Source organism: Balaenoptera physalus (assembly GCF_965194825.1).
Source record: "Balaenoptera physalus genome assembly, chromosome: 1".
NCBI classification, from domain to species: Eukaryota; Metazoa; Chordata; class Mammalia; order Artiodactyla; family Balaenopteridae; genus Balaenoptera; species Balaenoptera physalus.
In genome coordinates, this window is record NC_138882.1 from 183,422,846 (window position 1) to 183,447,179 (window position 24,334).

Genomic DNA, 24,334 nt, shown 5'->3' on the forward strand with positions numbered 1-24,334 from the left:
ATGGGTCTCAAGAGCAAAGACTGAGGTTTCCAGAAGAAGAAGAAATTCTGCCTCAAGAATACATCATACAAACCCTGCCTGAGTTTCCGGCCTGCAAATTTCAGACTCAAGACTGCAGCATCAACTCTTCCCAAATACCAGCCAGCCTGCTGGCCTACTCTGCAAACTTCAGAATTGCCAACCCGAACAATGGCATGAAGCAGTTCCTTAAAATAAATTTCTGTAGGTGACAGTAGCCCCGGAAGGATTTGAAGGGTGAGTATAGAGCAGGACAAACGTCCCTCATTCTGAATACCTATGGTATTAGCGGCTGAATAACCGCCTGGCTCCAGTCACTGCATAAATATAACAATGTAACACCCCAGCTCTGCCCTCCTCCTAAGTGGAATATCTGGCAGGACCAAGGGCAGGAACAGGAGCAGAATTAATGCCCCATACCAGAGCCCATCCTTCACTGGCTGGCCAGGGAACCCTTCCAGAGGAGTGGGATGAGAGAGTGGGCTTTGCTGGGGAAAAGGGGATGTGAGGGACCAAGGAAAGGCCCAGGGTATGGGGAGCTGCCCTTGAGGGCAGAGCTGGGGGGAGAGGAGGTCCCTAGGCACAGAGTAGCTGCCTTGAGGGTGATGACCCAGGCCCCATCACCTTACCACTCTGGCCTCCTGTCAAAACTCCTGTCGAATTCAGCTCCACATGGCAGCCAGAGTGATTTGCCTAAAGCACGCATTGTGTCATTGCCATGTTTCAAGGTCCTTCCTAGACTTTCCTGTGATGGTCCAGGCCCCCATCACCTCACCACTCTGACCTCCCACCAGAACGTGTTGAATTCGGCTCCCCATGGCAGCCTGAGTCATTTTCCTAAAGCACGCATTGTGTCATTGCCATGTTTCAAGGTCCTTCCTAGGCTTTCCTGTGACCTTAAGATAAAGCCAAAAGTCCTCTTCATGACTTATATAATAAGGCATTGTGTGACATGGCCATGGCCAGGCCAGACTCTCCCCATCCCCGGCCCTGGCCAGATGGAACTCACCAGGCCTTGCATGTGTACTTCCCTCTGTCAGGAACACTCTTTCATCTTCCCCTCCCTACGTCCAGCCCACCCTCCTGGTCTCACCTTGGACACCCAGCTCCATCCCCTTATTCTGCATGGCAGCCCTGCTTCCCCTCCTCTGGGCCCCCAGGGCCCTGGCTCAGTGGCCCCTCCAGAGCTTCTGTATTTGAGGATCTCAGACACAGCCATCTGCTTGGGTGGCTTCGGGGGGGGCCTAAAGGTGATCACAGGGCACCCCCCTGCTCCTGCCCTCCCACTCCCTCGAGGCCACAGCCGTACTGTGGCTGCCTGTTTTCACATCTCAGACCACCTGGTACCCGGTACAGCCTGGCACACAGTGGTTCACTGAATAATGTCCACTCCGTGCCCGGGGTTCCTTCATTTGCTATCTGGCTGGAGGACCTTCCACCATCCCTGTCCCTCTCTGAGTCTCCTCGGCTAATTAGAACCTTGCTTTGATTTGCAGACTCTGAATTTCTGGACAACATGAAGGGCTATGAATGTATGCTTGTGACACATTGCAGAGGCTTTTAAAGTGTGATATCAAATAGCATGTACAGTCAGAAGTCTATTTTTACAAAAAGTTAACTATATACAGGCATAGAAAATAATTACCATCTACTAGGACTTGAGTCTGTAGTCCTAATGCACTAAGCATTTTGCTGTGTATCAGCTGGTTATTCCTTACAACCCTGTGGGCTGGGTATTGCTAGTATTTCCTATACAGAGGTAGAAACCGAGGCCCAGAGAGGTCCCCAAGCTACTGAGGGGCTGAGCTGGACTTGACCTCAGGTTTGCCAAGTCCAAAGGTCATGCATGCTCTTCACCGCCAGGCTGGTCGATGCCTCTGTGCAAATTGGGGATAATAATAGCTCCCAGCTCTTAGGGTTATTGGGAGGATTAAATGAGCTAAGAGGTGTGAAGCCCTTGGAGCAGCTCTTGGCCCAGCCTAAGGGCTCAGTAAGCGCAGTCATCCACAGCAGCATCAGACTGCCTCTGCGTGGGCCCTGTGAGATCATATGCCAAAGTGTTCACAATGTTCCTCTCTAGCCCTGGGGCCATGGGTGACCTTTTCTAAAATTATTTTTCCAAAATGATCAGGTAGGGGAATTCTCTGGCAGTCCAGTGGTTAAGACTTTGCCCTTCCACTGCAGGGGGCACAGGTTCAATCCCTGGTCGGGGAAATAAGATCTCACAAGCCGAGCGGAGAGGCCAAAAAAAAAAAAAAAATGATCAGGTATTACTTGTGTATTTCTTTCTTTTTAAATTCTTGCATGTATGATGCCATCAGTGAACTTAAGGACAAGGCAGGACCGTGAATTATCTGGGTCACCTCCCCGGTCCCCCCAAGGCCTAGCACAGCGAGAGACAGCTCAGACGAGCTTCTCCCAGCCCAGCTTCTCCAGCCACTTGCTTGGTAGGAGCCAGACTGAGTTGGGGCTGTGAGGCGCAGGTCGGTGTCAGAACTGGCCCGAGCTAAGCCTGCCCTTTGCTGGCCTTCCCCAAAAGGTACAATGAGATGCCTCGTGGCTCTTCCGGGCCCCAGGGGAGCAGCCGTGATGGCTGAGACCTCCGGCCCTGAATCCACCAACAGCTGTGACCACTTCAGCTATTTTAAACCCTTGGGCACCTGGAGGCTCCCATCCCACCAACCAGGCGCTGTGACCCAACACTGCAGTCCCCGAGCCAGGGACAGGAGCCCTGAGCATGTGTCAGCCGGGCCTGGGTGGGATTTTTTTTTTTAAGAAGAGGGAGTTTCATTTCTTGAGTGCTTGCCTGTGCCAGAGACTGTGCTAGTGTTTTCTGTACATTGTCTCATGTCATGTCATCCTTACATCTGGGCAGAGAGATCACTTCATTCACAGATGAGGAAAATGAGGCTCCTAATGGCAGTCTGGGTGAATTGTCCAAGGTTCCACAAAGGCGGGGCTGGGATTAGAATTTGGGATTCCTCTTCTGCCAATTAAGAGACAATATTCCTTCCCTGCTCTTACCTGCTTTGCCCCTGCCGTCCACCCCCAACCCTCCCACCACACCCCTGCAAGTTCCTATCCTGGCTCTGTCGCTCTTAGGCGCTATGAGACCAGACCGAGGACCAATTCTTGAACCTTTTTGCGGCTCGCTTTCTTCATCTGTAAAGTGGTGGGGTTATTGGGAGGGTATAATGATCTAATTCCAATGCATGAAAAGTGCCGCTGGAACAGCACCTGGCATGCAGAAAGAACGCATTAAGGGCCCACTGTTATTCGCTCTCTCCTGGCAATCACCACCTCTGCCTGATGTTATCACTCCCCTGCTCCTGGGATGACCTGCCCAGGCCCGGGGTGCTTCTCCCCCAACCCTGGGCCCCAGTGGGTAAAATGAGGGTGCTGTGTTCTATGATGTCCACGAAGGTGGGGACCCTGGCATACACCCCGTATCTGCCACATAGTAGGGGCTCAAAAGTAATTCTGGTAGAGGGATGCTGGGACAAGAGCCCACCTCGGGGGCCTCAAAGTCAGCTCTGAGCTGCACACGTTTTTTACCTCTTTGGCAGGTGGTCACCCTGCCTCCTGATTGGACGGTGCACTCAGCGGCCGCGGGAGCCTATCAAAAGCTACCAGCGTCTCCCTGGGTCTGTGCACCTTGAGGACAGATGCCCCCCCTAGCCTGATTCAGGCCTTACTCCTTCCCTACCCACATTCCTCCTAGGTCCCGGCTACCCAGGAACAGCTGGGGTCTTGGCCATCTCCTAATTTGGGCCGCCTCAAGGAGGCCGCTGCGGTCAGGAGTCTGGGTGTGTCTCAGCCCTGAGCCCTTGTGAGCCCCGACCCTCTTATTCAGATGCACCCCGTCCCAGGGTTCCCATCCCCCTAGCAGACCTACCCCCTTCCCAAACACGCATCCCCTCCAGCCTGCCACGTCCTTCTTAGAACCTCTGCCCTCTCAGGAACACCTCAGTTCCTGCCCCTTCTACCAAGGACCACTCAGTCTTATGTGAATTACCTGAACAGGCCCTGGCTTGGCTTCAGAGCTGGAAGGGTCTGGGATTCGGTGGGGGCTGCTTCAGGCCCCCACTGGGTGTCATCCTGAACCTCAGCCTCCACAAGACACAAACTGACCTCTGCAGGGGCACCCTCCTTTGCCCAGTGGCCCAGGCCAGAACGGTGCCCCTCACTAACCCTCCACTGGAACATCAATATTTCAGTCCACCAACAGTGGTCAGATCAATCCCCTTCTCTCCAGCGCTCTCAGCAGCCCCAGCAGGGGTCTTCATGGACCCTGGCCAGGGGCACCTCTATCCAGGGCAGCCAGATGGCCTCCTTCACTTCCACCGGCAACCATTCCTCGCTGAGGAAGCCATGCCAAGGCTCCCATCGCCCACCCACCAGTGCCTTGGCTTGGCATTCTGGCCCTGCAGGCTGTTGAGTTCCCCACTCCCACCCCTCTCCCCACTTCCCCTCTGTAATACTGATCTGATTGTTGGGGGGCTAAGGGGGAGAGGGGGCAGGCTGCATCTGGCTTCCCAGTTTGGTCAGGAAGCTCCCTCTCCTCCGTTCCCCTTAATTTGCAAACCCCTCCTTTAAGAAGGCTCAGGTCCGGGACCCTGGGCTGGTTTAGCGCATCCACTCGCTCTGGGCCACCGCCTCCTGTCCCCGCCCCTATGACAGCTCTACATTTGCATTATCTGCCCCGCAGGGCCGGGAGGCGCCCGGAGGGGTGGCTGGCCCTGTGTCCTGGCGCCGGCCAGCTGGGGGCCCACTGCAAGTATGTTGAATGAAAGAATGAGCAAATCAACCAGTGAAAGGAGGAAATTGGCAACTGCTGACATCACCCAGACCATGGGGGAGAGGGCTGGGGGGGCCTGGGGTGGGGGAAGGGGGAGGGCTGGGGGGCCTGGGGGTGGGGTCCCCACAGGAAGAATTGTGGAGGGCGTGGCCACGCTTGACGGACGGGCCCACAGCCCACTGTGAGAGGAGGCCGACGGGCCGCTCCGCCCACCGGCGGCAGGATAAAGGCGGAGCGCGGAGGCCGCAGCGCTTGCGGATTGCTGGAGGGGTCACCTGCGGCAGGTGCTCCAGGCGGACCCAGACGAGAGAGGACGGGCACGGGGCCGGGCACTACGGGGAAGATGCTACGCGAGCGGACGGTGCGGCTGCAGTACGGGAGCCGCGTGGAGGCAGTGTACGTGCTGGGCACGCACCTCTGGACCGATGTCTACAGGTGAGCCGCGCCACCGCGCCGGCCCAAGACCCCCTCCGACTCTTGGCTCGGCCCGAAATCTAGGCCCAAGAAATCCTGAGACCCTCGCCAGACTCGGGGACACGGACAGCCTGCCTCCAGCCCGAGTCGTCCCTCATCCGACGCCCCCGCGCCCAAAAATCCTAAGAACCTTGCCCAGAAACCTGACAGCCCCTAAACTTTTTGTCAGCCTCCCCGGAATCCGGAATCCGGAGACCCTCCCAGACACCCTGACACAGCCCCAGCACCCTCACTACTCCTTTCCAGGCGCCAGCCCCTTCACCCCAGTCTTCGCACCGCCTGCCCCTCTCCAGCCCCTCTCCCAGGACGACCTCAGCACCCGCTCAGCTTCCCCACCATCCTCTCCTCTTCCCCTTCCCCGCTCTCCCCTCAGCACCTCCCTTATGCCCTCAGACCCTCCTGGCTCACCACCCGCCTCAGCCCAGCCCCTCCCTCCCCTCCCAGATCAGCTGAGCTTCCTCCAGGATTTGCCAGGGGCTGGGGCAGGGCCAGAGGGGAGCTGCCCAGGGGCGGCATCTGGCCCTAGGGGTTGCCTAGTCTCCAGTTTCGCCCTGTGGGGGTTGCTGGTGATTGCCTGTCGCCAGGCACTGGCCATGAGCTCCCTGTCCCCAGATGCCTTCCCCTGACTTCACCCTGGGGTCGGGGAGGGACCTTGTTCCCCCAGACTGAGGGTGTGGAGGTGGAGTCTTTGTCAGAAGCGCTCTCCTGTTCAGGATGCTGTTCCCCATGGCCCTGTTCTCCTGTCCACGAACTCTGGTGGGGCGCAGGATTTCTGAGACAGCAGGACCTGGGGTGGGGGAATTGAAGTCAGGGCCCCCCTGCTACCCCCAGCCCCCAGGAAGCAGCCAAGTGCAATGACCCGTCTCCCCACCATGCATGGGGCAGGCCTTGCGAAGGTGTGGCTGGTGTGAATGCAGGGGTGGAGAGTCCAGGGTGGGATCCTGCAGCCCTCTGTTCCAAGCATTTGAAATGTTCCCCATTGCTAGCGTGGGAGGGGTCAGTGCTGAGAGGAGGGAGCATGCAGGACCCAGGGGTGGGGACCGAATGCTGATACCCTTGGGGCAAGTCCCCTGAACCTCTCTGTGCCTTGAGCTAAGTTGGAAGTGCCAAAGTGGCTTACTGCTCCCAAATCATTCTGTCATCTGGAGCGCCCTGCCTCGCTCAGGCCGCCCCCACCCCAAACCCCATCCCTGTGTCTTCCCACACATCCTCCCCAGCCCATTCTCTCTGTCACCTCCAGTGGCCCTGGCGGCCCTGCTGGCCAGTCTCTAGCTTCTTCCTCATCAGGCGCTGGTCTTCCCTGAGAGCAAAGGGCCCGGTCACCATGCAGACCAGGGACCCTCTCCACTCATTGGCCCCTGGCTTCAGTTGTCCACATGTAAACCTCAGGGGTGGTTTCTGAAGGTCGTAACACAAAAGTGGAGTGTGGTCCAGGCCTCAGTGGCCTGGGAGCGCTCCCCTCCCTTCTCCACCCCCCCAGTCCTAACTAGGCACTGCCAGGGAGTGGGACGGGAGCCAGGACACTCAAGTCTCTAAGCCTCAGCTGTCACCATACCCGCCTGTTTGTTCACTGGGGCACTTTTAGTGCAGCCTGAAAGGCTGGCATGGTGCCTCCATTGAGGGGTGGGGAGTAAAGAAGGGGTTCAGGCTCAGGCGCCCTGCTCGCCCTCTGTCCTGGCAGAGAGAGACCCAGCCCGCGTAGGGGCAGGGAGCAGGGGAGATGTGGACTCATCCTTCCCCTGGCAGGGGGCAGACATGTGACGATCCCCTTTGTCCTTTCTCAAGAAACCAGCCGCAGCCCCAGCGACCCTCACCTCCCACCTGCACTTCACCTAAGACTCTCCGCCACCCCCAAGAGAAGCAGTACAGTCCAGACCAGCGCTGTCCAGCAGAAATAGAATGCAAGCCACAAATAGAGCCACATGTGTAATTTTTAATTTTCTAGTAGCCACATTTTTAAGGTTAAAATAAGCAGGTAAAATTAGGTATAATAATATATATTTTATTTAACCTAATATATCCCAAATATTAGCATTTCAATATGTAATCAATATAAAAATTATTAATGAGCTAGTTTACATCCTCTTTTTCTTGCTAAGTGTTTGAAATTCAATGTGTGTTTTATATTTACAGCACATCTCTACGCGGGCTAACTGCATTTCAGGCGCTCGATAGCCACAGGTAGCTGGTGGCCACTGTATGTGCTGAACAGCGCAGGTCTAGAGCAGAGCTTCTTAACCTCGGCACTACCTCATTGGGGGCTGGATAATTCTTTGTCGCCAGGGGCTGTCCTGTGCATTGTAGGATGTTTAGCAGCGTCCCTGGCTTCTAACCCCTGGATGCCAGTAGCAACTCCCCAGTTGTGACAATGCCAGCAGTCTGTGGCGGACCAAGTCACCTCCAGTTGAGAACCACTGGTCTAGTGGACAGAAGCCCCTTCTGAAACTAAGGAGACTGGGCCATTGTTACTCCTGATAGCTGTAGTGGTAAGAGCGACTGTCAGTATTAATAGCAGGAGATATTAGTGAGCACTCACAGACCGAATGCATTATCTCCTCTCTTCCTCTCCACAGACCTTGGAGGCTATGCTAGGATCATCCCATTTTGTAGATGAGGAAAGTGAGGCTCAGAGAGGTGAAGCCATTTGCCTGATGTCACACAGGACTCAGGTGTAGTTCCGTGTGGGTCAGAACTCAGGCTCTGAATCTCCACTCCAGCCTGTGTGACCCTAAAACTAGCAGGTTGAACTGGGTGCACCTCTCAGCATGTGTCCCTCCCACCCTCCACCCAGGCCATGAGCCCACTGCCCCCAGAGACTTCACCCACTTCCAGCTGACCCTCCACTTCCCACTGAGCCCTTCCCCACCCAGACACAGGTCCTGACCCAAGACCCCACGTGATGCCCCCAGGGTCTCCAATTTCCAAGGAGACGCCAAGGGACAAGGTCTGGTGGACCCTGGGCCCAGTTAGTGAGGGAGTGGTGTCTTGACCCCTCACTCCTGAGTCACAAAGGCGAGTGAAGAGACCTCAACACCCACCCCTTTTCCCAAGGGCTCTGGGCCACCTTTCCTGAGATGTACACACGCCCTCCTTCCCCTCCGGACACACAGCAGGGGCCTCGCCTGCCCCTTCCTCAGCAGGCCCTAAGGGTCACCCTCCCTCTCCCATCAAAACTGGTCCTTTGGGGATGATGACCTGACCCAGCCACGTTCTGAGTACTGGCAAGCTATAAATAGATGCGCAGAAAAAAGGAAGTAGGATTTTTTTTTTCTAGAGATTTACTTGGCGATCATTGTTAAAGATACTTGCTGTTTCCTTCTACCACCCCGAAGTGTACTTATCTTAGGTCTGGCACATGTACACCTTGTCCGCACAATCTCCCCTGATGGTCCCTTTAGCTGGCAGCCGTTTCTCCACTGGGGCTGGCCTGGGTCCCCATCTGATTCTGGCTTGGAGTTGGAGAGAGGGCACTGAGTGAGCGGCACCCCCATGTCTGTTTCACCCTCCCCGCTCACCTCGGCCGGACACCCCCAGAGCCTGGAGGGATTGGAGAAGGGGCAGCCTCGGAGTAAATTAATGGGGTGATCGCACTCTGCCCGACTCTCCCGCAGACTAGGCTGTGCAGACAGCTTCTCCTATCCCTCCCTGGTTCTTGCATCTGTCCAGGGGCGTGAGAGTTCTCACCTGGGCAGGTGTCCCCTTCTCCCTGGTGGAGAGAGGTCAGGACCCATACCCTGAGGTCTGCAGGAGCTTCAGAGCAGAGATGATGGTATCAACTATCTCTTGCCTCTCCAGGGCTTTCTCCTGGTTACATCTGACCTCATGATGAGCCCATGAGGTAGGAAGCAGGGGTGATCCTGTGCCCCTTTCCCTGAGATACCCTACGGCAGAGGCTAACCAGCCATTTCTCCCGGCAGGGTCTTGCCCATCGCTCTCTGGCAGAAGATAGGAAAGGGGGTACCAGGGCAGGAATTTCTAGACGTCAGCGTAGCAAAATGCTGGAAAAACAGGGCACGGGGCAGTTACATATCCTGCCTTGGAGGAGAGCCTGCCGAATCTAAATTCATCCCCATCTCACTCCCTCAACTCACTCAGACCCCCTCTCTCTGTCTCTTGGTTGGTCTGAGTGTTTTAGAAGGTATCCTTGGGACAAAGGCCAGGGAGGGTCAGCAGTCCAGTCTGAAGCGACGAGGACTTGGTGCCTTCCCGTAGGGTGCCAGGCCCCGCCTCACTGACCCCATCTCCTGCTGACTCCCCTGCGCACATTCCACTCCGGCCACGTTGGTTTTGTGGATGCTCTTGGCCCTTGAATGCACCCCCCTCATCCCCACCTCAGGGCCTCTGCAGGCGCTGTTCCCTCTGCCTGGAGCACTGTCCCCCAGACCTCTGCGAGCCTGGCAAGTCTCAGCTCACGTGACCTCCTCCAAGCAGCTTTCTTTCTTTTTTTTTTTTTTTAATTAATTTATTTATTTATTTATGGCTGTGTTGGGTCTTCGTTTCTGTGCGAGGGCTTTCTCCAGTTGCGGCGAGCGGGGGCCACTCTTCATCGCGGTGCGCGGGCCTCTCACTGTCACGGCCTCTCTTGTTGCGGAGCACAGGCTCCAGACGCGCAGACTCAGTAGTTGTGACTCACGGGCCTAGTTGCTCCGCGGCATGTGGGATCTTCCCAGACCAGGGCCCGAACCTGTGTCCCCTGCATTGGCAGGCAGATTCTCAACCACTGCGCCACCAGGGAAGCCCCCAAGCAGCTTTCTTGACTCCCCCCCATTTCGTAGTGCCCGACCCAAAGCCCCAGTCACTCCCTACCTCATGACTATTGTTTTTATCTTTGCAGATCTTATTATTTACTTAATATTACTATTACTAGCTAACTTATTCTGTACCAGGCAGCCTTCTGGGCACCTTGCACTCGCATCTCACGTGTACTTAATAATTTACATGTGTTTAAACCTCACAACAACTTTATGAGTTAGGTACTATTTTGGGGGAAACTGAGGTAAGGGATGTTTGTCCAAGATGACACAGCTGGTAAATGGTGGTGGTATGGCGACCAGGCCCTTGACCGCCCTGCTGGGCCGCCTTCCAGGACTCATGTTTTAGGCACGTCCTCTTCCTGCTCGCTGTCTTCCTTGTTCCTGTGAACTTCCTGCCCTCAAGTCACTGAAGGGCTCTCCTTGGCTGGGTGAATGGATGGATGGCTGTGGCCCGGGATGCATGTGGACTGGCCTATCGTTGGCCCGTCACTGGGCTCTCCACCCCCAGCCTCAAGGGATGGATACCATTGGATGGGCCGGTGGAAGGTCAAGGGCATGTGGCCGAGTTTGGCCAGAGCAGCACTTGCTCCTGAGAGAATGACAGTAGGTGGCAGTCAGGCCAGGTCAGGTGGCCCCATAAATTAGAACAACACCCAGAGCCTTTGACTCTAAAAAGGAAGCCCTGCCAGGAGCTGCTCCAGGGCCTGGCTGTCAGGCTGGCTCCCGGGGAGTGGCAGGGTCCTAAGGAGCACCTGGCACCCTGCGGTTCGAGCCCACAGCCCCCTGCACGGCTGGGGTCCCTGAGAGCCTTCCCTCCCTACCCACAGGGCCTGAGCACAGCGGCAGGGGCTTACCCCAGTGCCCACCCCTAGCTGGACAGGCACACCTGTTCAACTTTGGGGGAGGCCAGTTTTCGGAGGCAGCTCTGTCCTGCCCATCCGGGCCCGACCCCATGCCTGGGGCTTTGACTGGCCCAAGCCTGCTTATCCCGGTCACTCACCCAAGAGCCCAGGGCAGGAAGCCAGCCTTTGGTCTCCCTTCTCTGGACCTCTGACCGCCACGTGCAAAATAAGTAGGGGGCTTCTCATTTGATCCTCTCCTGAGCCAGGCCTGACAGTCCCCCTCCCCCTCCAGGTGTCCCTACCTGGAGGACCTTTAAGGAGGACTGTAACTTCTGGATCCTCTCCCAGGAAGGGAGCAACCAGGCCCAGAGCTCAGAGCACTTGAGTTTACCCCACACCCTGCCCGTCTCAGTCTGTCCCTGAGACTCAGAGCAAGTGCTTGCCCTCTGTGGGCCTCAACATGCTCATCTGTAAAATGGGATGACATTAATACAGGCCTCGGGGGGATTATCAAAAGGATGGACTGAGGTCACATGAGCCAAGGGCTTGAAACACTGCCTGGCACATAATACTCAGTAAGTGGTTATCAGGAATTAGTATTGGGTTTATTATAATATTATTAAAACAAATAATAATGAACTATGGCCTCAGAAAGTTTATAACGTTCATGGGAGAGAAGTGTTGAACAAGTGTTAAGTGTTGTTTGAAGCACCAGCAAAGGGAGGGAGAGATGAATCCTGGCTGATAGGATCAGGGAAGACTTCCTGGAGGAGGTGGCAACCTAGCTGAAGGGTGGACAGGGGTTCACAGTGTGAGCAGGACAGGCCATGCAGGAGCAAGTGTATCTGGCAAGAAACTCAGGACACATGGGGGCAGAAAGGGCATAGTTTCTGTAACCCAGAGTGTAAGACTAGAGGGCGGATACATTTAAACTGAGGCTTTGAGTGCCAGGCTCGGGTGTTAAACTTTGTTCTGCAGGCAGTAGGGAGTCATTGAAGGTGTCTGCGGAGGGAGTGACCATAGATTAGATTGTTTCTTCCCTCAGGAGAGGGACCTTGGGCAGCTGGAGGCACCAGTGCCTAGTGAGAGAGGCTGCTGAGCTTACCAGGCACAGAAGAAGGCTGGCTGAAGACAAAAGTCATGTTTCGTCTTCACCCATCCCTGTCCAGACCAGCTACCCACCCCAGGCCTCCGGCCACCACCACACCAGGCGGCTCCTGGAGGGTGCTCGCCACGGGGTTGCACGCCAGGTTGGCACCCACAAACCCCCTCAGATTCCTGCAAAGACCCAAGGACAGGGTGTTACACCCAGGCTGCCAGGAGCTGGGCTCACTGTGGAGTAAGCCCCGCTGGTGTTAACAAGGCCCAGGGCAGGCGGACAAGCTGGGAGAGCCAGGTGCCAGCGAGCAGCAGGCACGTCCTGCCCTCGAGTCCCAGGCTGAGTGAGCATCCCAGCCCTGCGAGGCCAAGCTGGTGACCCTCCCCACTGACTGAGCGAAGACCAGAGAGGCTGACTGGCTCCCTAGAGGCCACACAGCATTTGTGGGGCTGAGCAGATATTAGGTCACAACACCCAGAATTCTCCTGGGCCAGGCACAGTGAACATCCCTCTTCTATCAATACATCTGACACTACTTTCCAGTCTTGCTCAGTGTTCCTTTGGTTGACTCCTGAATCCATTGCCCACCCTGCACCCTGGTGGATCTGCCTGCAGTGCAAAAATGATCACGTCTCCCCTGCTCAGAAGCCTCGGTGCCCGCAGGAGAATGGCCAGCTCCTGGCCATGATCTGGGTCCTCTCCCCCCACCACTCTCCCTCCCCTTTGCTCCCAAAGTGCAGCCACATTTACCTCCTTCCAGTTTGTTGAACATGCTGGGCTAACTTCCACCTCAGGCCATCACCCAAGCTGTCCTTGCTGCTTGGAAGTCCCTGCTCCTCTTCCTCTCTTCACTTTGTCCAAACTCAGCGGTTCTCACACTGGTCCCCGGACCGGCAGTAGCAGCATCCCCTGGGAGCTTGTTAGCAACGCACTTTCCTCCCACTGTATATCGTATCAAATCATCCTGTCATACGCTTTAAATACGTACACTTCTATTTGTCAGTTTTTCCTCAGTAAAGTTGGGGGGGAAAAGAGAAATGCAGTTTCTCAGGCCCCACCCACCCCTGCCCCCCATCTGCTGAATCAGAAACTCTGGGGGTAGCCCGACAACCTGTATTTTAACAGGCTCTTCAGGTGTTGCCAATGCAACTCGAATTTAAGAACCACTGATTTAACTAATTCTTATCTGTCATTTAGAGTGTAAAATTTAAACCTCAACTCAAACATGCCACTTCCTCCAGGAATCCTTTCTCGACCTCCAGGCCAGGGCTTCACGGAACCCCATACTTCTCCTTTAGAGCAATTTTCATAGCTGTAATCACATAATTGTGTAATCCATCAAAAGTCTTTCTCTTCCACTGGAACATTTGCTCCATGGACCCCGGGAACATATTATCTTTTTTGCTCTACCCCCAGGACCTAGTATACGCCTGGCACATAGTAAGTGCTCAATAAATACATGTTGAGTGAATGAATGACCACATAAGCAAGTCCCCTCTTCCAGCCCTTCCTGCAGCAAACATTTACTTACCGTGTGTCTGTGCTAAGCCAGGTGCTGAAACAAAAAGAAAATCCAGTCTCTACCTTCAAGGAGATAAACTGCCACAAGGGGAAATAAACATGGATGGAGACAAATCAATTGAGTCGTCAGAGAGGGATGGGCAGTTGCCAGGCAGAGAAGTCAGGGGAAAGTACTGCAGGTAGAAGGAACAGCATATGCAAAATGCATGGTGAGATGAAACCATGCAGGGAGTTGAGAGGGTGGGAGGAGTTGCAGGAAGTGAGGCTGAGGAGTCCAGTTGAGATGCGGTGGCTAAATGCCCCTGGGTGAATACCAGGCTACAGAGTTTGCATTTATTGTTTGGTAGACACTGAAGAACCATTGAGTATTTTCAAGCAGGCAAGTAACCTGATTTCTTTTTTTTTTTAATCACTCTGGTAATACAGTTTGGGAAACCAAGAAGGGTGGGTCCATTCATTCATTTATTCCCCAAATATATATTGAGCATGGTCACGTCCTGGGTACTGGGCTATGGGGGACAGTGCAGATGTGGTCCTAGCCTGTCCTTCCATCTACATATCTTTAGCCTCTTTCCCATAAGCAGGAGCTCATGGACACCACCATCCCTGCTCTACTTCCCTCCGTAACTTCCTAGGCCCCTCCCTGCAGCCTCCAGGGACAATCAAGGTGGCCGCAGCCCCTGGCTCCTGGGTTTCTGCAGGGAATTCTGAGAGATTCTTCCTGGGGAGGGAGGGAGGCAGCCAGCAGGAGCCACGGGGGACAATAGATGCCTTTGTTGCTTCTGCCAGGGCCGCTGGAAGAATAGCTGTTTGCTCAGCTCAGAGCAGGACTGGTGCTGGGGTGGGAGGGTGTGAGGCCCCAGAGCTCCAGTGTGGGTGGGGCGTTAACCCCCGAGCTTCTGCGGCCTCCTCTAGTTTCTAACTGGCTCAGAGGAATGAGGGTGGCAGGAAGCATCACTTATATCTCACTACTGTCAGAATCGGGGCCCTAAAGATTATCCTGCCCTGTGAGTTTATAAAGCATTTTTTTCTAAACAGAGTTGTTTGCAGAAACCCATTATATAAGACAAGATGAAATAATGTGGCTCTGCTTAAAGGGAGGGTGGGGATCTGGCAGAGAGCTCCCCAGCTTTTCAGCACCTCCTCCCTACCCCTTTGTCCAGGCCTGCCCCCTCTGTGCTCCCCAGACTCCAGCCACCTCTGACCTGGTCCCATTCTCTCATTTTACACTTGATGAAACTGAGAGAGGACAAACGCCTTGCCCAAGGCCACCCAGCAGGTTGATGGTCAAACCCAGGAATTGCATTAGGGGAATGTTTCCTAGATCTGAGCGTACAACTGCCTAGACTCCCATAATTTTTACCGAAAGCATATTCTACCTCTAGTACCATTAACTTAAAAATTTTCTTTAAACCAACTCTTATTTTTGTTATAACTTTAAGTGGAGATCTGATATGATTACCATAAATACCCAACCTTTATCAATTGCCATAAAAGATAATACATTTAATAAATACATAAGTCTTCTTTTAAATTGTGCATCCATGTGCCACCTAAAAGCAGCTCACATGGGTACCCACACCTCCGTTTGGGATTTGCTGCCTGGAGCTTCTAAAAGGTTCACCTCTGTCCTGCTCAGCTCCACCCTCTTTGCTGAGTGTGTGTGATGTGCCAGCCCTGTGCTAGGCCCTGGAGGAGACCAGACCCTGCCCTTGGGGGCTTACAATCCAGAGGAGGACAGACACCCGGTGGTAACACCATGAGGCAAAATGCAGGCACCCCCCCGCCGAAGAATGAGAGACAGGAGGGATGGGCGGTCGTCCTGCATCTTATGGGTCGGCAAGTGGACACTCAGAAGGTGCGAGGGACACACTCAAGACCCCCTCGGCAAGTCAGCGGCAAAATTGGGCTTGAACCCATATTTTTTGCACATGTGCTCCCAGTCCAGGGTTTCTACCCAGACTCTGTGCCTCTCCTCATGATGGATGTGAATGGAGGGCAGCAGACCACAGCCAACCAGTGTCCCCATGATGGGCTGAGGAGTTTAGAAGGGGACAGACAAGAAACAGAGTGGTTCTGGAGCTTCTTTTACAAGCTTCTTTCCCAGCCCTGGACACAGGCTGCCCGGCCATTGCCCAGTGGTCTCTCCTGCCAATGCCCGAGACCAGTGGTCTTTGCCAGTAACTCCCACAGTCTATGGCCTGGATCGAAGAGACCCTGCCTGGGGGCCTCTGCAAACTCACACTCAGGGCCTCGGCCATCTCATCCCAGGGCTCTAAGCACCAGCGTGCGTTGCTGCACATCGAGACCAGTGGTTCTCAAGGTGTGGCCCCTGGACCGGCGGCACTAGCAGTTCCTGGACACGTAGTAGAAATGCAAACTCTCAGGCCCCACTCCAGACCTACTGAGTTTCCGAAATTCTGAGAAGGGGCCAGGCAATCCATGTTTTGACAAGCCCTCCAGGTAATGCTTTTGCTGCCACCGCTGCTGCTGCTGAACTTTGAGAACCACTGGCCTAAAGCTCTCATTCAACCCTGGTCACTGTGTACAGCTTCAGCTGCCCCTCAGGCCTGCCAGCCAAACTCTCTGGGAATGGGATCCACACATCTGTAGCCTTCAAAAAAGTGAAGATTTAAACAGCACCCCCTGATGATTCTGATGCCCGATCACAGTGGAGAACTCTTCAGGAGCCCAGGAGCACCAGACTTTCAAATAGCAGATGTGCCTTTGAGGCAGACACTTGTACCTGTATCTTAGTCCCAAATCCCATGAGAATCCACCTAAATCCCTCTGAGCCCTTTTCAGCCTTTAGGAACCTTCAGACTGGGGGCTGGAGATTTAGCAAAACTGTCAGCCCTGGGTACCTTCCTCCTCTATCTCCCTGTCCTTCCTGTTATCTCCCCTTAAGCCAGTGTCTTAATCTGCTTGAGCTGCCAAAACAAAATGCCACAGGCTCGGTGGCTTAAGAACAAAAATTTATTTCTCAGAGTTCTGGAGGCTGGAAGTCTGAGATCAGGGTACCAGCACAGTTGGGCTCTGCTGAGGACTGTCTTCCTGGCTTGCAGCCAGCCGCCTTCTGGCTGTGGGCTCACATGGCCCTTCCGCTGTCTCTCCCTCTCTCTCTCTCTCCCTCCCCTCTCTCTGCCTCTTCTTACAAGGTGACCAATCCTATCAGATTAGGACCTTACTCTCATGACTTCATTTAACGTTAATTATCTTCTAAAGCCCTATCTTCAACTACAATCAGATTGAGAGTTAGGGCTTCAACATCTGAATTTGGGAAGACTCAAACATTCAGTCCATAGCAAGCAGCTCAGACCAGTTAGTTTTCTGCCCTGAAATCTTGATGGCTTTTCAAGAATTCCAAAGTTATTTCCCTTTCAATAGAAAACCACTCCAGAACCCCAAGGAATGACTCTCAGAGAGAATTCCAAGCTGTGAAAGCTGTGACAGAAAGTAGGGGTCTTTGTGAAAGAGCCAGCCCACCCTTGCCCCTTTAAGACCCGAGTTCCAGGCTTCTTCTCTGTGCAAACCCAGTGCTTTGACACCTGCCTCCTCACTATCAGCCGAGGTCTCCTGGCCTTCAGCTCAGACGCTGGACAGGGGTTGGGAGACAGGGTTGGCACTGTCTTTGGAGCAAACTCATTCCTCTGTCTGAGCCTCAGACCCCCACCCATACAGTATCAGGTGGCTTCCCAAGCTGGTTGCCTGTCAGAAACACGAGGAAGCGTGTTAAATATTCAGATCCCCAGGCCACACCCTGGAACATTCTGACTCAGTGGGTACAAGATTGGCCCAAGGAAACGGTAATTTTTTTTTTTAGGCCAAAAGATGTTTTAATTAGAATACAGTGATTTTTTTTTAAAGTACCATCAACTTACTATGTTTCAGGTGTACAGCAAAGTGATTCAGTTATATCAGTTATATATACACATATATGTGTATATATAGTCTTTTTCAGATTCTTTTCCATTATAGCTTATTACAAGATATTGAATATAGTTCCCTGTGCTAATACAGTAAGTCCTTGTTGTTTATTTATTTTACATATAGTACTGTGTAGCGGTTAATCCCAAATTCCTAATTTATCCCTGCCCCCACTTAAGGAATCTGTATTTTTAACAAGTGCCCTCTTCACTCCCAGGTGATTACAGTACAGCTGGGTCCCTAGGGAGACCAGGCAGCCTGGGAGTGTCCTTGCAGCCTCATCCCCCCAGGAGTCTTCTCCTGAAGACCCTTGTCCCACCTGCCCAGGGATCCCCGTGACCGCCCTCCTCTCTCCCTACAGCGCGGCCCCAGCCGGGGCCCAGACCTTCAGCCTGAAGCATTCGGAGCGCGTGCAGGTGGAGGTGGTGCGCGACAGGCAGCCTGAGGAGGTGGCCGCCAACGGCAAGCAGCGCTGGCCTCTGTCGCCCAGCACCACGCTGCGGCTCACCATGAGCCAAGCGAGCACCGAGGCCAGCAGTGACAAGGTACCGTGGCCGGGGAGGCGCCCCTGCGAGGGCCACAGGAACTGGGGACCGACGGTGCTGGCATCGAGACAGGCTGGACCAGCGCTATTGATTGAAGCAGCACGTGGGCCACACGCGTCATTTTATGTTTTCTAACAACCACATTAAAAGAGCAAAAAGAAACAGGGGGACTTAATTTTGATAATATTTTTTCCTTAACTCCATCATCAAGATATTATCATTTCAACATGATATCAATGTAAAAAAATTAAAAAGCTAGCTTACATTCTTTTTTCACATCAAGTCTAAATCTGCTGTGCATTTCACACCTGTAGCACATCTCAATTCGGACTTGCTACATTTCAAGTGCTCAATAAACATACGCAGCCAGTGGCTATGGTATTAGACAGCCTGTTGTTAGATCATAGAATGATGACTTCATGGCAGGTTAAAATCGTGTGCTGCTGAATGACGAACTATTAGAATCATTGGAAGTTACAGCCACAGACATCCTTGGTCTCATCGTGTATCAAACGGAATGCTGAGCGCCCACGCAGCAAAATGATTTGCCCAAGTGCTAGAGCCGAGACCAGACTCTCTCTTCCCTAAATTCTCTAATTATGAACTTCACTGTGTGCCCCATGTCAGTGATGGCACTGAGCGTTATCCAGTAAGAGCAACCTAAGCCCCCTCGTTGCTTGGCGGTAGCTAGACACACACCAAGGCAGATGTGGGGCCCCCACAAGCAGCAGAATGCACCAGGGGGCAGGTCGGCACCCTGGATGCACTCTGAGAAAGGGGAGTCCCCTATCTAGTTGGATAATCTGAGAGAAACAGCCCACCAACCCAGGAGTGCTTCCTGGAGGAGAGGGTTCAGATGTTTAGAGAGGGTCAGCTTGACAGGCTGTGAGGTGTGAGGGAGGGAGGTGGTCATTGCAGATTTTCCTGCCTGTGATCTGTGATCTCTGCTCTTCTCTCCCTCCCAATGTGCCCCCTCCCTGTCAAGGTCACCGTCAACTACTATGAAGAGGAGGGGATCACCCCCATCGACCAGGCTGGGCTCTTCCTCACGGCCATTGGTGAGTTGACGTGGCTATGGCCTGGGTGCCTTTGTTTCCCAGGGGCTAGCATTGCTGCTCTTCTCAGCGGCACTTGGGCTGTTTTCAGTGCTGCCGACCTGGCACTCAGAGCTTCCTCTGAATAATGCAGGCCTGAAAAGTGATGCCACACGTGCCCAGGCCCTTCTGTCCTGGGGTGGGGATGCTGCAGGAGGAGGCATGCCTTGGTCTGCCAGCGACTCACCCCAATGTCAGGGTCCCCATCGCAGGCTCTGGGGGCCATGGAGGAGAAAGAGCAAAGTCTGTTCCTCTCCCGCCTCTCCCCTGCAGCCTGGAGAAGAGCTTGCCTCTCATAGTGAGGGGAATGGCCTGTCTACAAAACCTGTGCTGTCCTCAACAATCCAAGCTACACACTTGCCTTCCCCAGACCCAGCCCAGGGACACAAAGATGCAGCCTGGGTCCTTAACTCACCTAGTCCAAGCCCTTCATTTGATTCACAAGGACACTGAGGCCCAGAGAGGTTAGGGAACTTGTTCAAAGTCACACAGCAACTCAGTGGCAGGTTGGGTCCAGAACTCAGGATCATTCTCCTCCTGGGTTCTTTCCATTTGCAATGCACTCCCCTGCCCTGGATGCCAGGGCACATAGGATGCGGTCTTCTGAAGCTTCATTCACTCGACTCCTCTGCAGTGGAGGTATTACTTTTTTAAATTTTAAATCAAATAATGTTTAAGCCAGGGGGACATTTCAGTGGGTCATTTTGTCCATCCAGCCTCAGTTTCACATTGATAGAGTGGCCACATGTCAGGGGGAGGGAACTACCAGTTACTGAGAGTCAACTATGTGCTGAGTGCTTTAAAAATAACAATGTCTATTTTCTGAAAGCCTGCTCTGTGTCCAGGACTTTGGTGAGGAGGTGGCATTTACTGAGCACCTACAGTGTGCCAGGCTCCAGTACTAAGTGGTTTACTGTCATGATCTCAATCTATTCTTACATCTATTATGAGAATACATACTAGTATTGTCCCCATTTTACAGATGAGAAAAATCAAGGCTCCTAAAAAAAGTAAAACAAACAAAAAGTTGCCTGAGGCCACAAACCCTGAAAGTGGTTTGTGGGACACCCCGCCATTTCAATTATCTCACATCCTCCAGGGGTCTCAGAACTGCCCCCACAAAACAACTAGTTCCCAAGCCAGTCCCTCCTGCTCCAACCCTGTGTCTTTAGCCACTGAAATAGGCTCAACAGCAGTGCTCTCCTGCTTCTGAGCTTATTCCCAAACGGGCTTGACTGCTGGCCACCTGCCCTTCTTTCCACACCGAGGGAGTGAGTACCCGGCCTTGGGGGTGAGGGGGTCCTCAGGACAACCTCGGGGGGCCTTGGGAGATGAAACCCAAGCCTCCCGAGTCGCAGCTGAGGGCTGGCACATGTGTCCACCTCACGGGCACACAGTGCCCCCAGATTGTCTCAGGTGACCGTCCCTGAGGAAACCTAACCCCACAGAGACAAGGACACCTGAGGACATTAGCAGGAAGGGCAGTGGCCAGAGGCCTGGCAGAGAAGGGAGATGCCCAGGGGCTGACAGCACCACTAACGAGACTTCCACCCTAAATCATGGCGGACTCAGGATGGACGGCAAAATAGTGCCCTGTAAGGAGGCAGGGCTCTGCTAGAAGACTCTAAGCTTGTGCTTGGAGCAAGCCTCTCACGGTGCTGCAGACATGAGACTCCGGAAGATACCAAATACGCACGTGATGAATGACCAAGCTCATCCTTCTGGGGTTCCAAGGCTGTGCTCTCACTGAACAATTATTTCTTTAACTGCCACAAGTTCCAGATATTTAGGTTCCATGGGTCAATAAAATGTCCCCTCTTCCCCCCCACCAAAAAATAGTAAACCTGACCATTTTGACACTTGGCCAGAAAGAAAAGACAGGAATAAAACAATTACCATCAGTCATCACCATCATTTTAACACCTAAAAAGTAGGCAGGGCATAATCTCAGAACAAAAGACAGCCGTTTACATTGCAGAAATAAAGCTTTATGAAAAACTCACCCCATTGAACTTGTGTTTCCTGTTCCACCAGCAATCCTAGTGAAAATTGGGTTTCTTTTGAGACCCACTGGTCTATCTGACCCCTCCGGGTCCCGTATTCCCTCAGGCATCTACCCCAGGAGCCCTTGAGCCCCATGCCCTGAGTAATCATGCAGGGGCAACACCTCAGAGGCAGGAACGCTCTGAATGTCCCAGGATGGTGGGGCTGCCCCCCAAGGATGTATCTGAGTCTGTCTCACCCTAGTTCTGTGCTGAGTCCACATTGAGCCAAAAAAATCCCTGACTGCAGAGTGGACAATGTTCTGGCTCTGCCCCGTCCAGCCACATTGTGACCACCACCCTGAGCCTGTTTCCTCATCTGCAAAGTGCGATTCACGGTGCATTCTTGCGCAGTGTTTACAAGGGTTCAGTGGGATGGTGCGTCCCGAGGGCCTGGCGTGGGCTAGGTGCTCAGTCGATGCTCTTTGCTTTTCTCCCTTCCTCTCGGGGCAGCCCATTTTCTCTCTGCCTGGGTGAAGCTGAAGAACCTTCCTGTGCCTCAGTCTTCCTCCTGGGATTCGAGAACAAAACTATGATGCCCTTGGCCAAATCAGACTGTGGGTCTCGGTCCCATCCCCCTCCAGACCTCTTTTTTTTTTTTTTTTTTTGGCTGCACCACACGGCTTGCAGGATCTTAGCTCCCCGACGAGAGATCGAACCCTGGCCCACGGCAGTGGAAGTGCAAAGTCCTAACCACTGGACCCCCAGGGAATTCCCTAGACCTCACTTTTTCCCAGCTATAAAATGAGAGTTTTGAACTCATTGATCCCTGAGGGCCTCCGAGCCCCCAGTTAGGGCTGATTTGCCAAGCCCTCCGGGTTAAGGGGGAAAGTGGGAGGGGAGGGATCACGGAGGAAGGAATAATCTCACCCTCTTTGCTGTGGTCCTGGCAATGAGAGCAGTACACGTACAGGAGCCTTGAGAATGTTTAGCATCAGCCTAAGGCCCTCACTCCTTGCATCCCCTCCGGAGAGCTGAGGATAGCTGCCCTAGTTGGCTGTTGGGGAAGAGAATCCTTCCTCCCCAAGCTGCCCTGTTAGGCAAGAAGGCCCGGCACCCTGCCACTGCCCATGGGGGCCGGCAGCCCGCCAAAACACTTGTGCCTCTGCGTCGAAGCCGAGGCAGTGTTTTGATTCTCAGGGCAGACTGCCTTGAACCCAGTCCCAGTGACATTTCCAGTTGATCTGCCCCACACCACAGGTGCCACCAGACACCTTGGGGCTATTCTGGGGGGCTGAGGTAGGATTCAGAGCCTCTGGGAAATGTCTGGACCCCAGAAGCCCTGAAACAGATGTCCTCTCCCTCCTCCCCCGGGGAAGACAGAGCCATCCCGGGAGGCCAGAGCCCTGCGCAGGCCAGGCCAGCCCTGCTCCCGTCCCCACAAAGATCATCCCTTGGAATCTAGTTAAATTGGACATTGGGGGAAGGTTTGAAGGGGAGAAGTCCTTGAGGGATGGCTTATAGCTTGAGAGGGTTTCTGAGGGAGGGTGGAGGGGAGAGGAAGCCATTCCAGTTGACTGTGAAGTTGGGTCATGGGTCATAAGAGAGAACGTGTCAAGCACCGTGGGAGGTCGGGAGGTGGGCGATAAGGGAGCCCCATTATGCAATGCCTGAATTTCATAATGGGAAGTCAGTGAAACTTGTCTGAATTTAATAAACCAAGAAAGAGCAATAAACATGTTATTTGGTATTATAGAGATTGCCTCAGGCAGGTGAGGGGACGGGCTGGACAAGGAACTCCTGGGTTTTTTTAGAAGCTATTTGGTACTCTTTGATTTTTTTTTTGCACTGTGCAAATATTACATTGATTTAAAAAATTTAATTTAAGAAATTCATAGTGGGGAATTCCCTGGCAGTCCAGTGGTTGGGGCTTGGCGCTTTCACTGCCATGGCCAGGGTTTAATCCCTGGTCAGGGAACTAAGATGCCACAACCCGCGCTGCACGGCCGAAAAAAAAGTAAGTAATGAAGTAAAGCACAATGAAGTGCTTCGTAATTTCTCTCCTGTGCCCCACTGCTTTCACGGACCACAGGATTCGTGATGTGGAACCACCTTGCAGCCTAGAGACCAAAGCCACACGGCTGCCAGGGTGGGGAGGTGGCCAACTTCCCTGAACTTCAGGGGAGCAAGTCCTTGTCTTGAAAGGCAGGCTTGGGTTTTGGAAACAGCCCAGGGTAGAGGTCAGCCTCAGACAGTGGAGGGAACGGCCAAAGGCAGGAGTTTGGAGTCAGAGACCCGAGTGGGACCCCTGGCTCTGCACTCTCTGGGGACTTCATGGTCAATGCCCTGTTGGGTGCCTCTGTTTCCTCATCTGTATGGTACGGGTGGCTGGGTGGAGAGGGGGGCAATTGAAGGGAAAACACTCATGGGAAGGGCTGTACCGTCCACAAAGAACTATACGCGCAGGAGAGATTGTTATCTTGAAAAGAAAACCGTGATTCCTGGAGGAGACTGGGTCTGCAGCTGGTCCCCAGGCAGGAGCTTCAGGAAGCCAGCCTCCCCGAAAGGCAGCGTTCCCTAGGGAGTGTCCCGCTGGAAAGTTCATGAAGGTCTGGGAGCCAAAATCAATGTTCCTCCATCTGAGCCTTCAGCCTCTTTAACAGTAGCTGGTGGTGCCACCTTCTTGGCTTTCTCCCTAGAATTCTTATCCTGCACCAGCCTCCCAGCTCATTAGCCCAATTTGCTGACAGGTGACGTCTCCAAGTCTGGGTTTGCTCACCTGTAAAATGGGAACAATAATATTTATCTCATAGGACTGGGGGCTTCTTGGGAGCAGGCAGGGGCCCTGATTGCCCACCACTGGTCCCCATGACTTGTGTGGTGCCTGGAACACAGTAGATGCTCAACAGTGATTTGCTGCGTGAATGGGGTCAATGGGAGGAGTTTATATAACTATCTCCTATAGCATCTGACAGTGGGGCTGCAGAGGTGGGGAGTGCTGCCTCTCCAAGGACCAGGTGCCCTTAAAGCGCCCCCGCTCCTACCTCCTTCAAGACCCAGAAGAGCCACAATCAGGGTTAAGAGGGAATCGGGCTGTGGGCAAAGGGAGGCCCCGAATATAATCCCCCGACTTAGGAGAGAGAGAGGAGATGTTTCTGCCTCTTCAGGGAGAGAGCACGCCAGCCAAGGGGACTGCCCAGGAATCCATTCATTCCCACCCAACTCCTACCTCCGTCCAAGTCATGCTCAGCATGAGGCCGAGCCCTCTGGGCAGTTCGGG

The 24,334-nt window shown here is 53.7% G+C and overlaps 1 protein-coding gene across 1 annotated transcript in view; it reads left to right on the top strand.

Annotated features, from left to right (window-relative positions):
• Positions 1–5,086: 5,086 nt before the first annotated feature.
• The window catches only part of PADI2 (peptidyl arginine deiminase 2), a 46,858-nt gene continuing 27,610 nt past the window's right edge, over positions 5,087–24,334 (top strand). Inside the window, exons 1-3 of the mRNA XM_082477609.1 lie at positions 5,087–5,251; positions 17,795–17,978; positions 18,964–19,036. Of these exons, the coding sequence (XP_082333735.1) occupies positions 5,160–5,251; positions 17,795–17,978; positions 18,964–19,036 (349 nt within the window). The 5' untranslated portion in view covers positions 5,087–5,159. The remainder of the gene's footprint in view (positions 5,252–17,794; positions 17,979–18,963; positions 19,037–24,334) is intronic.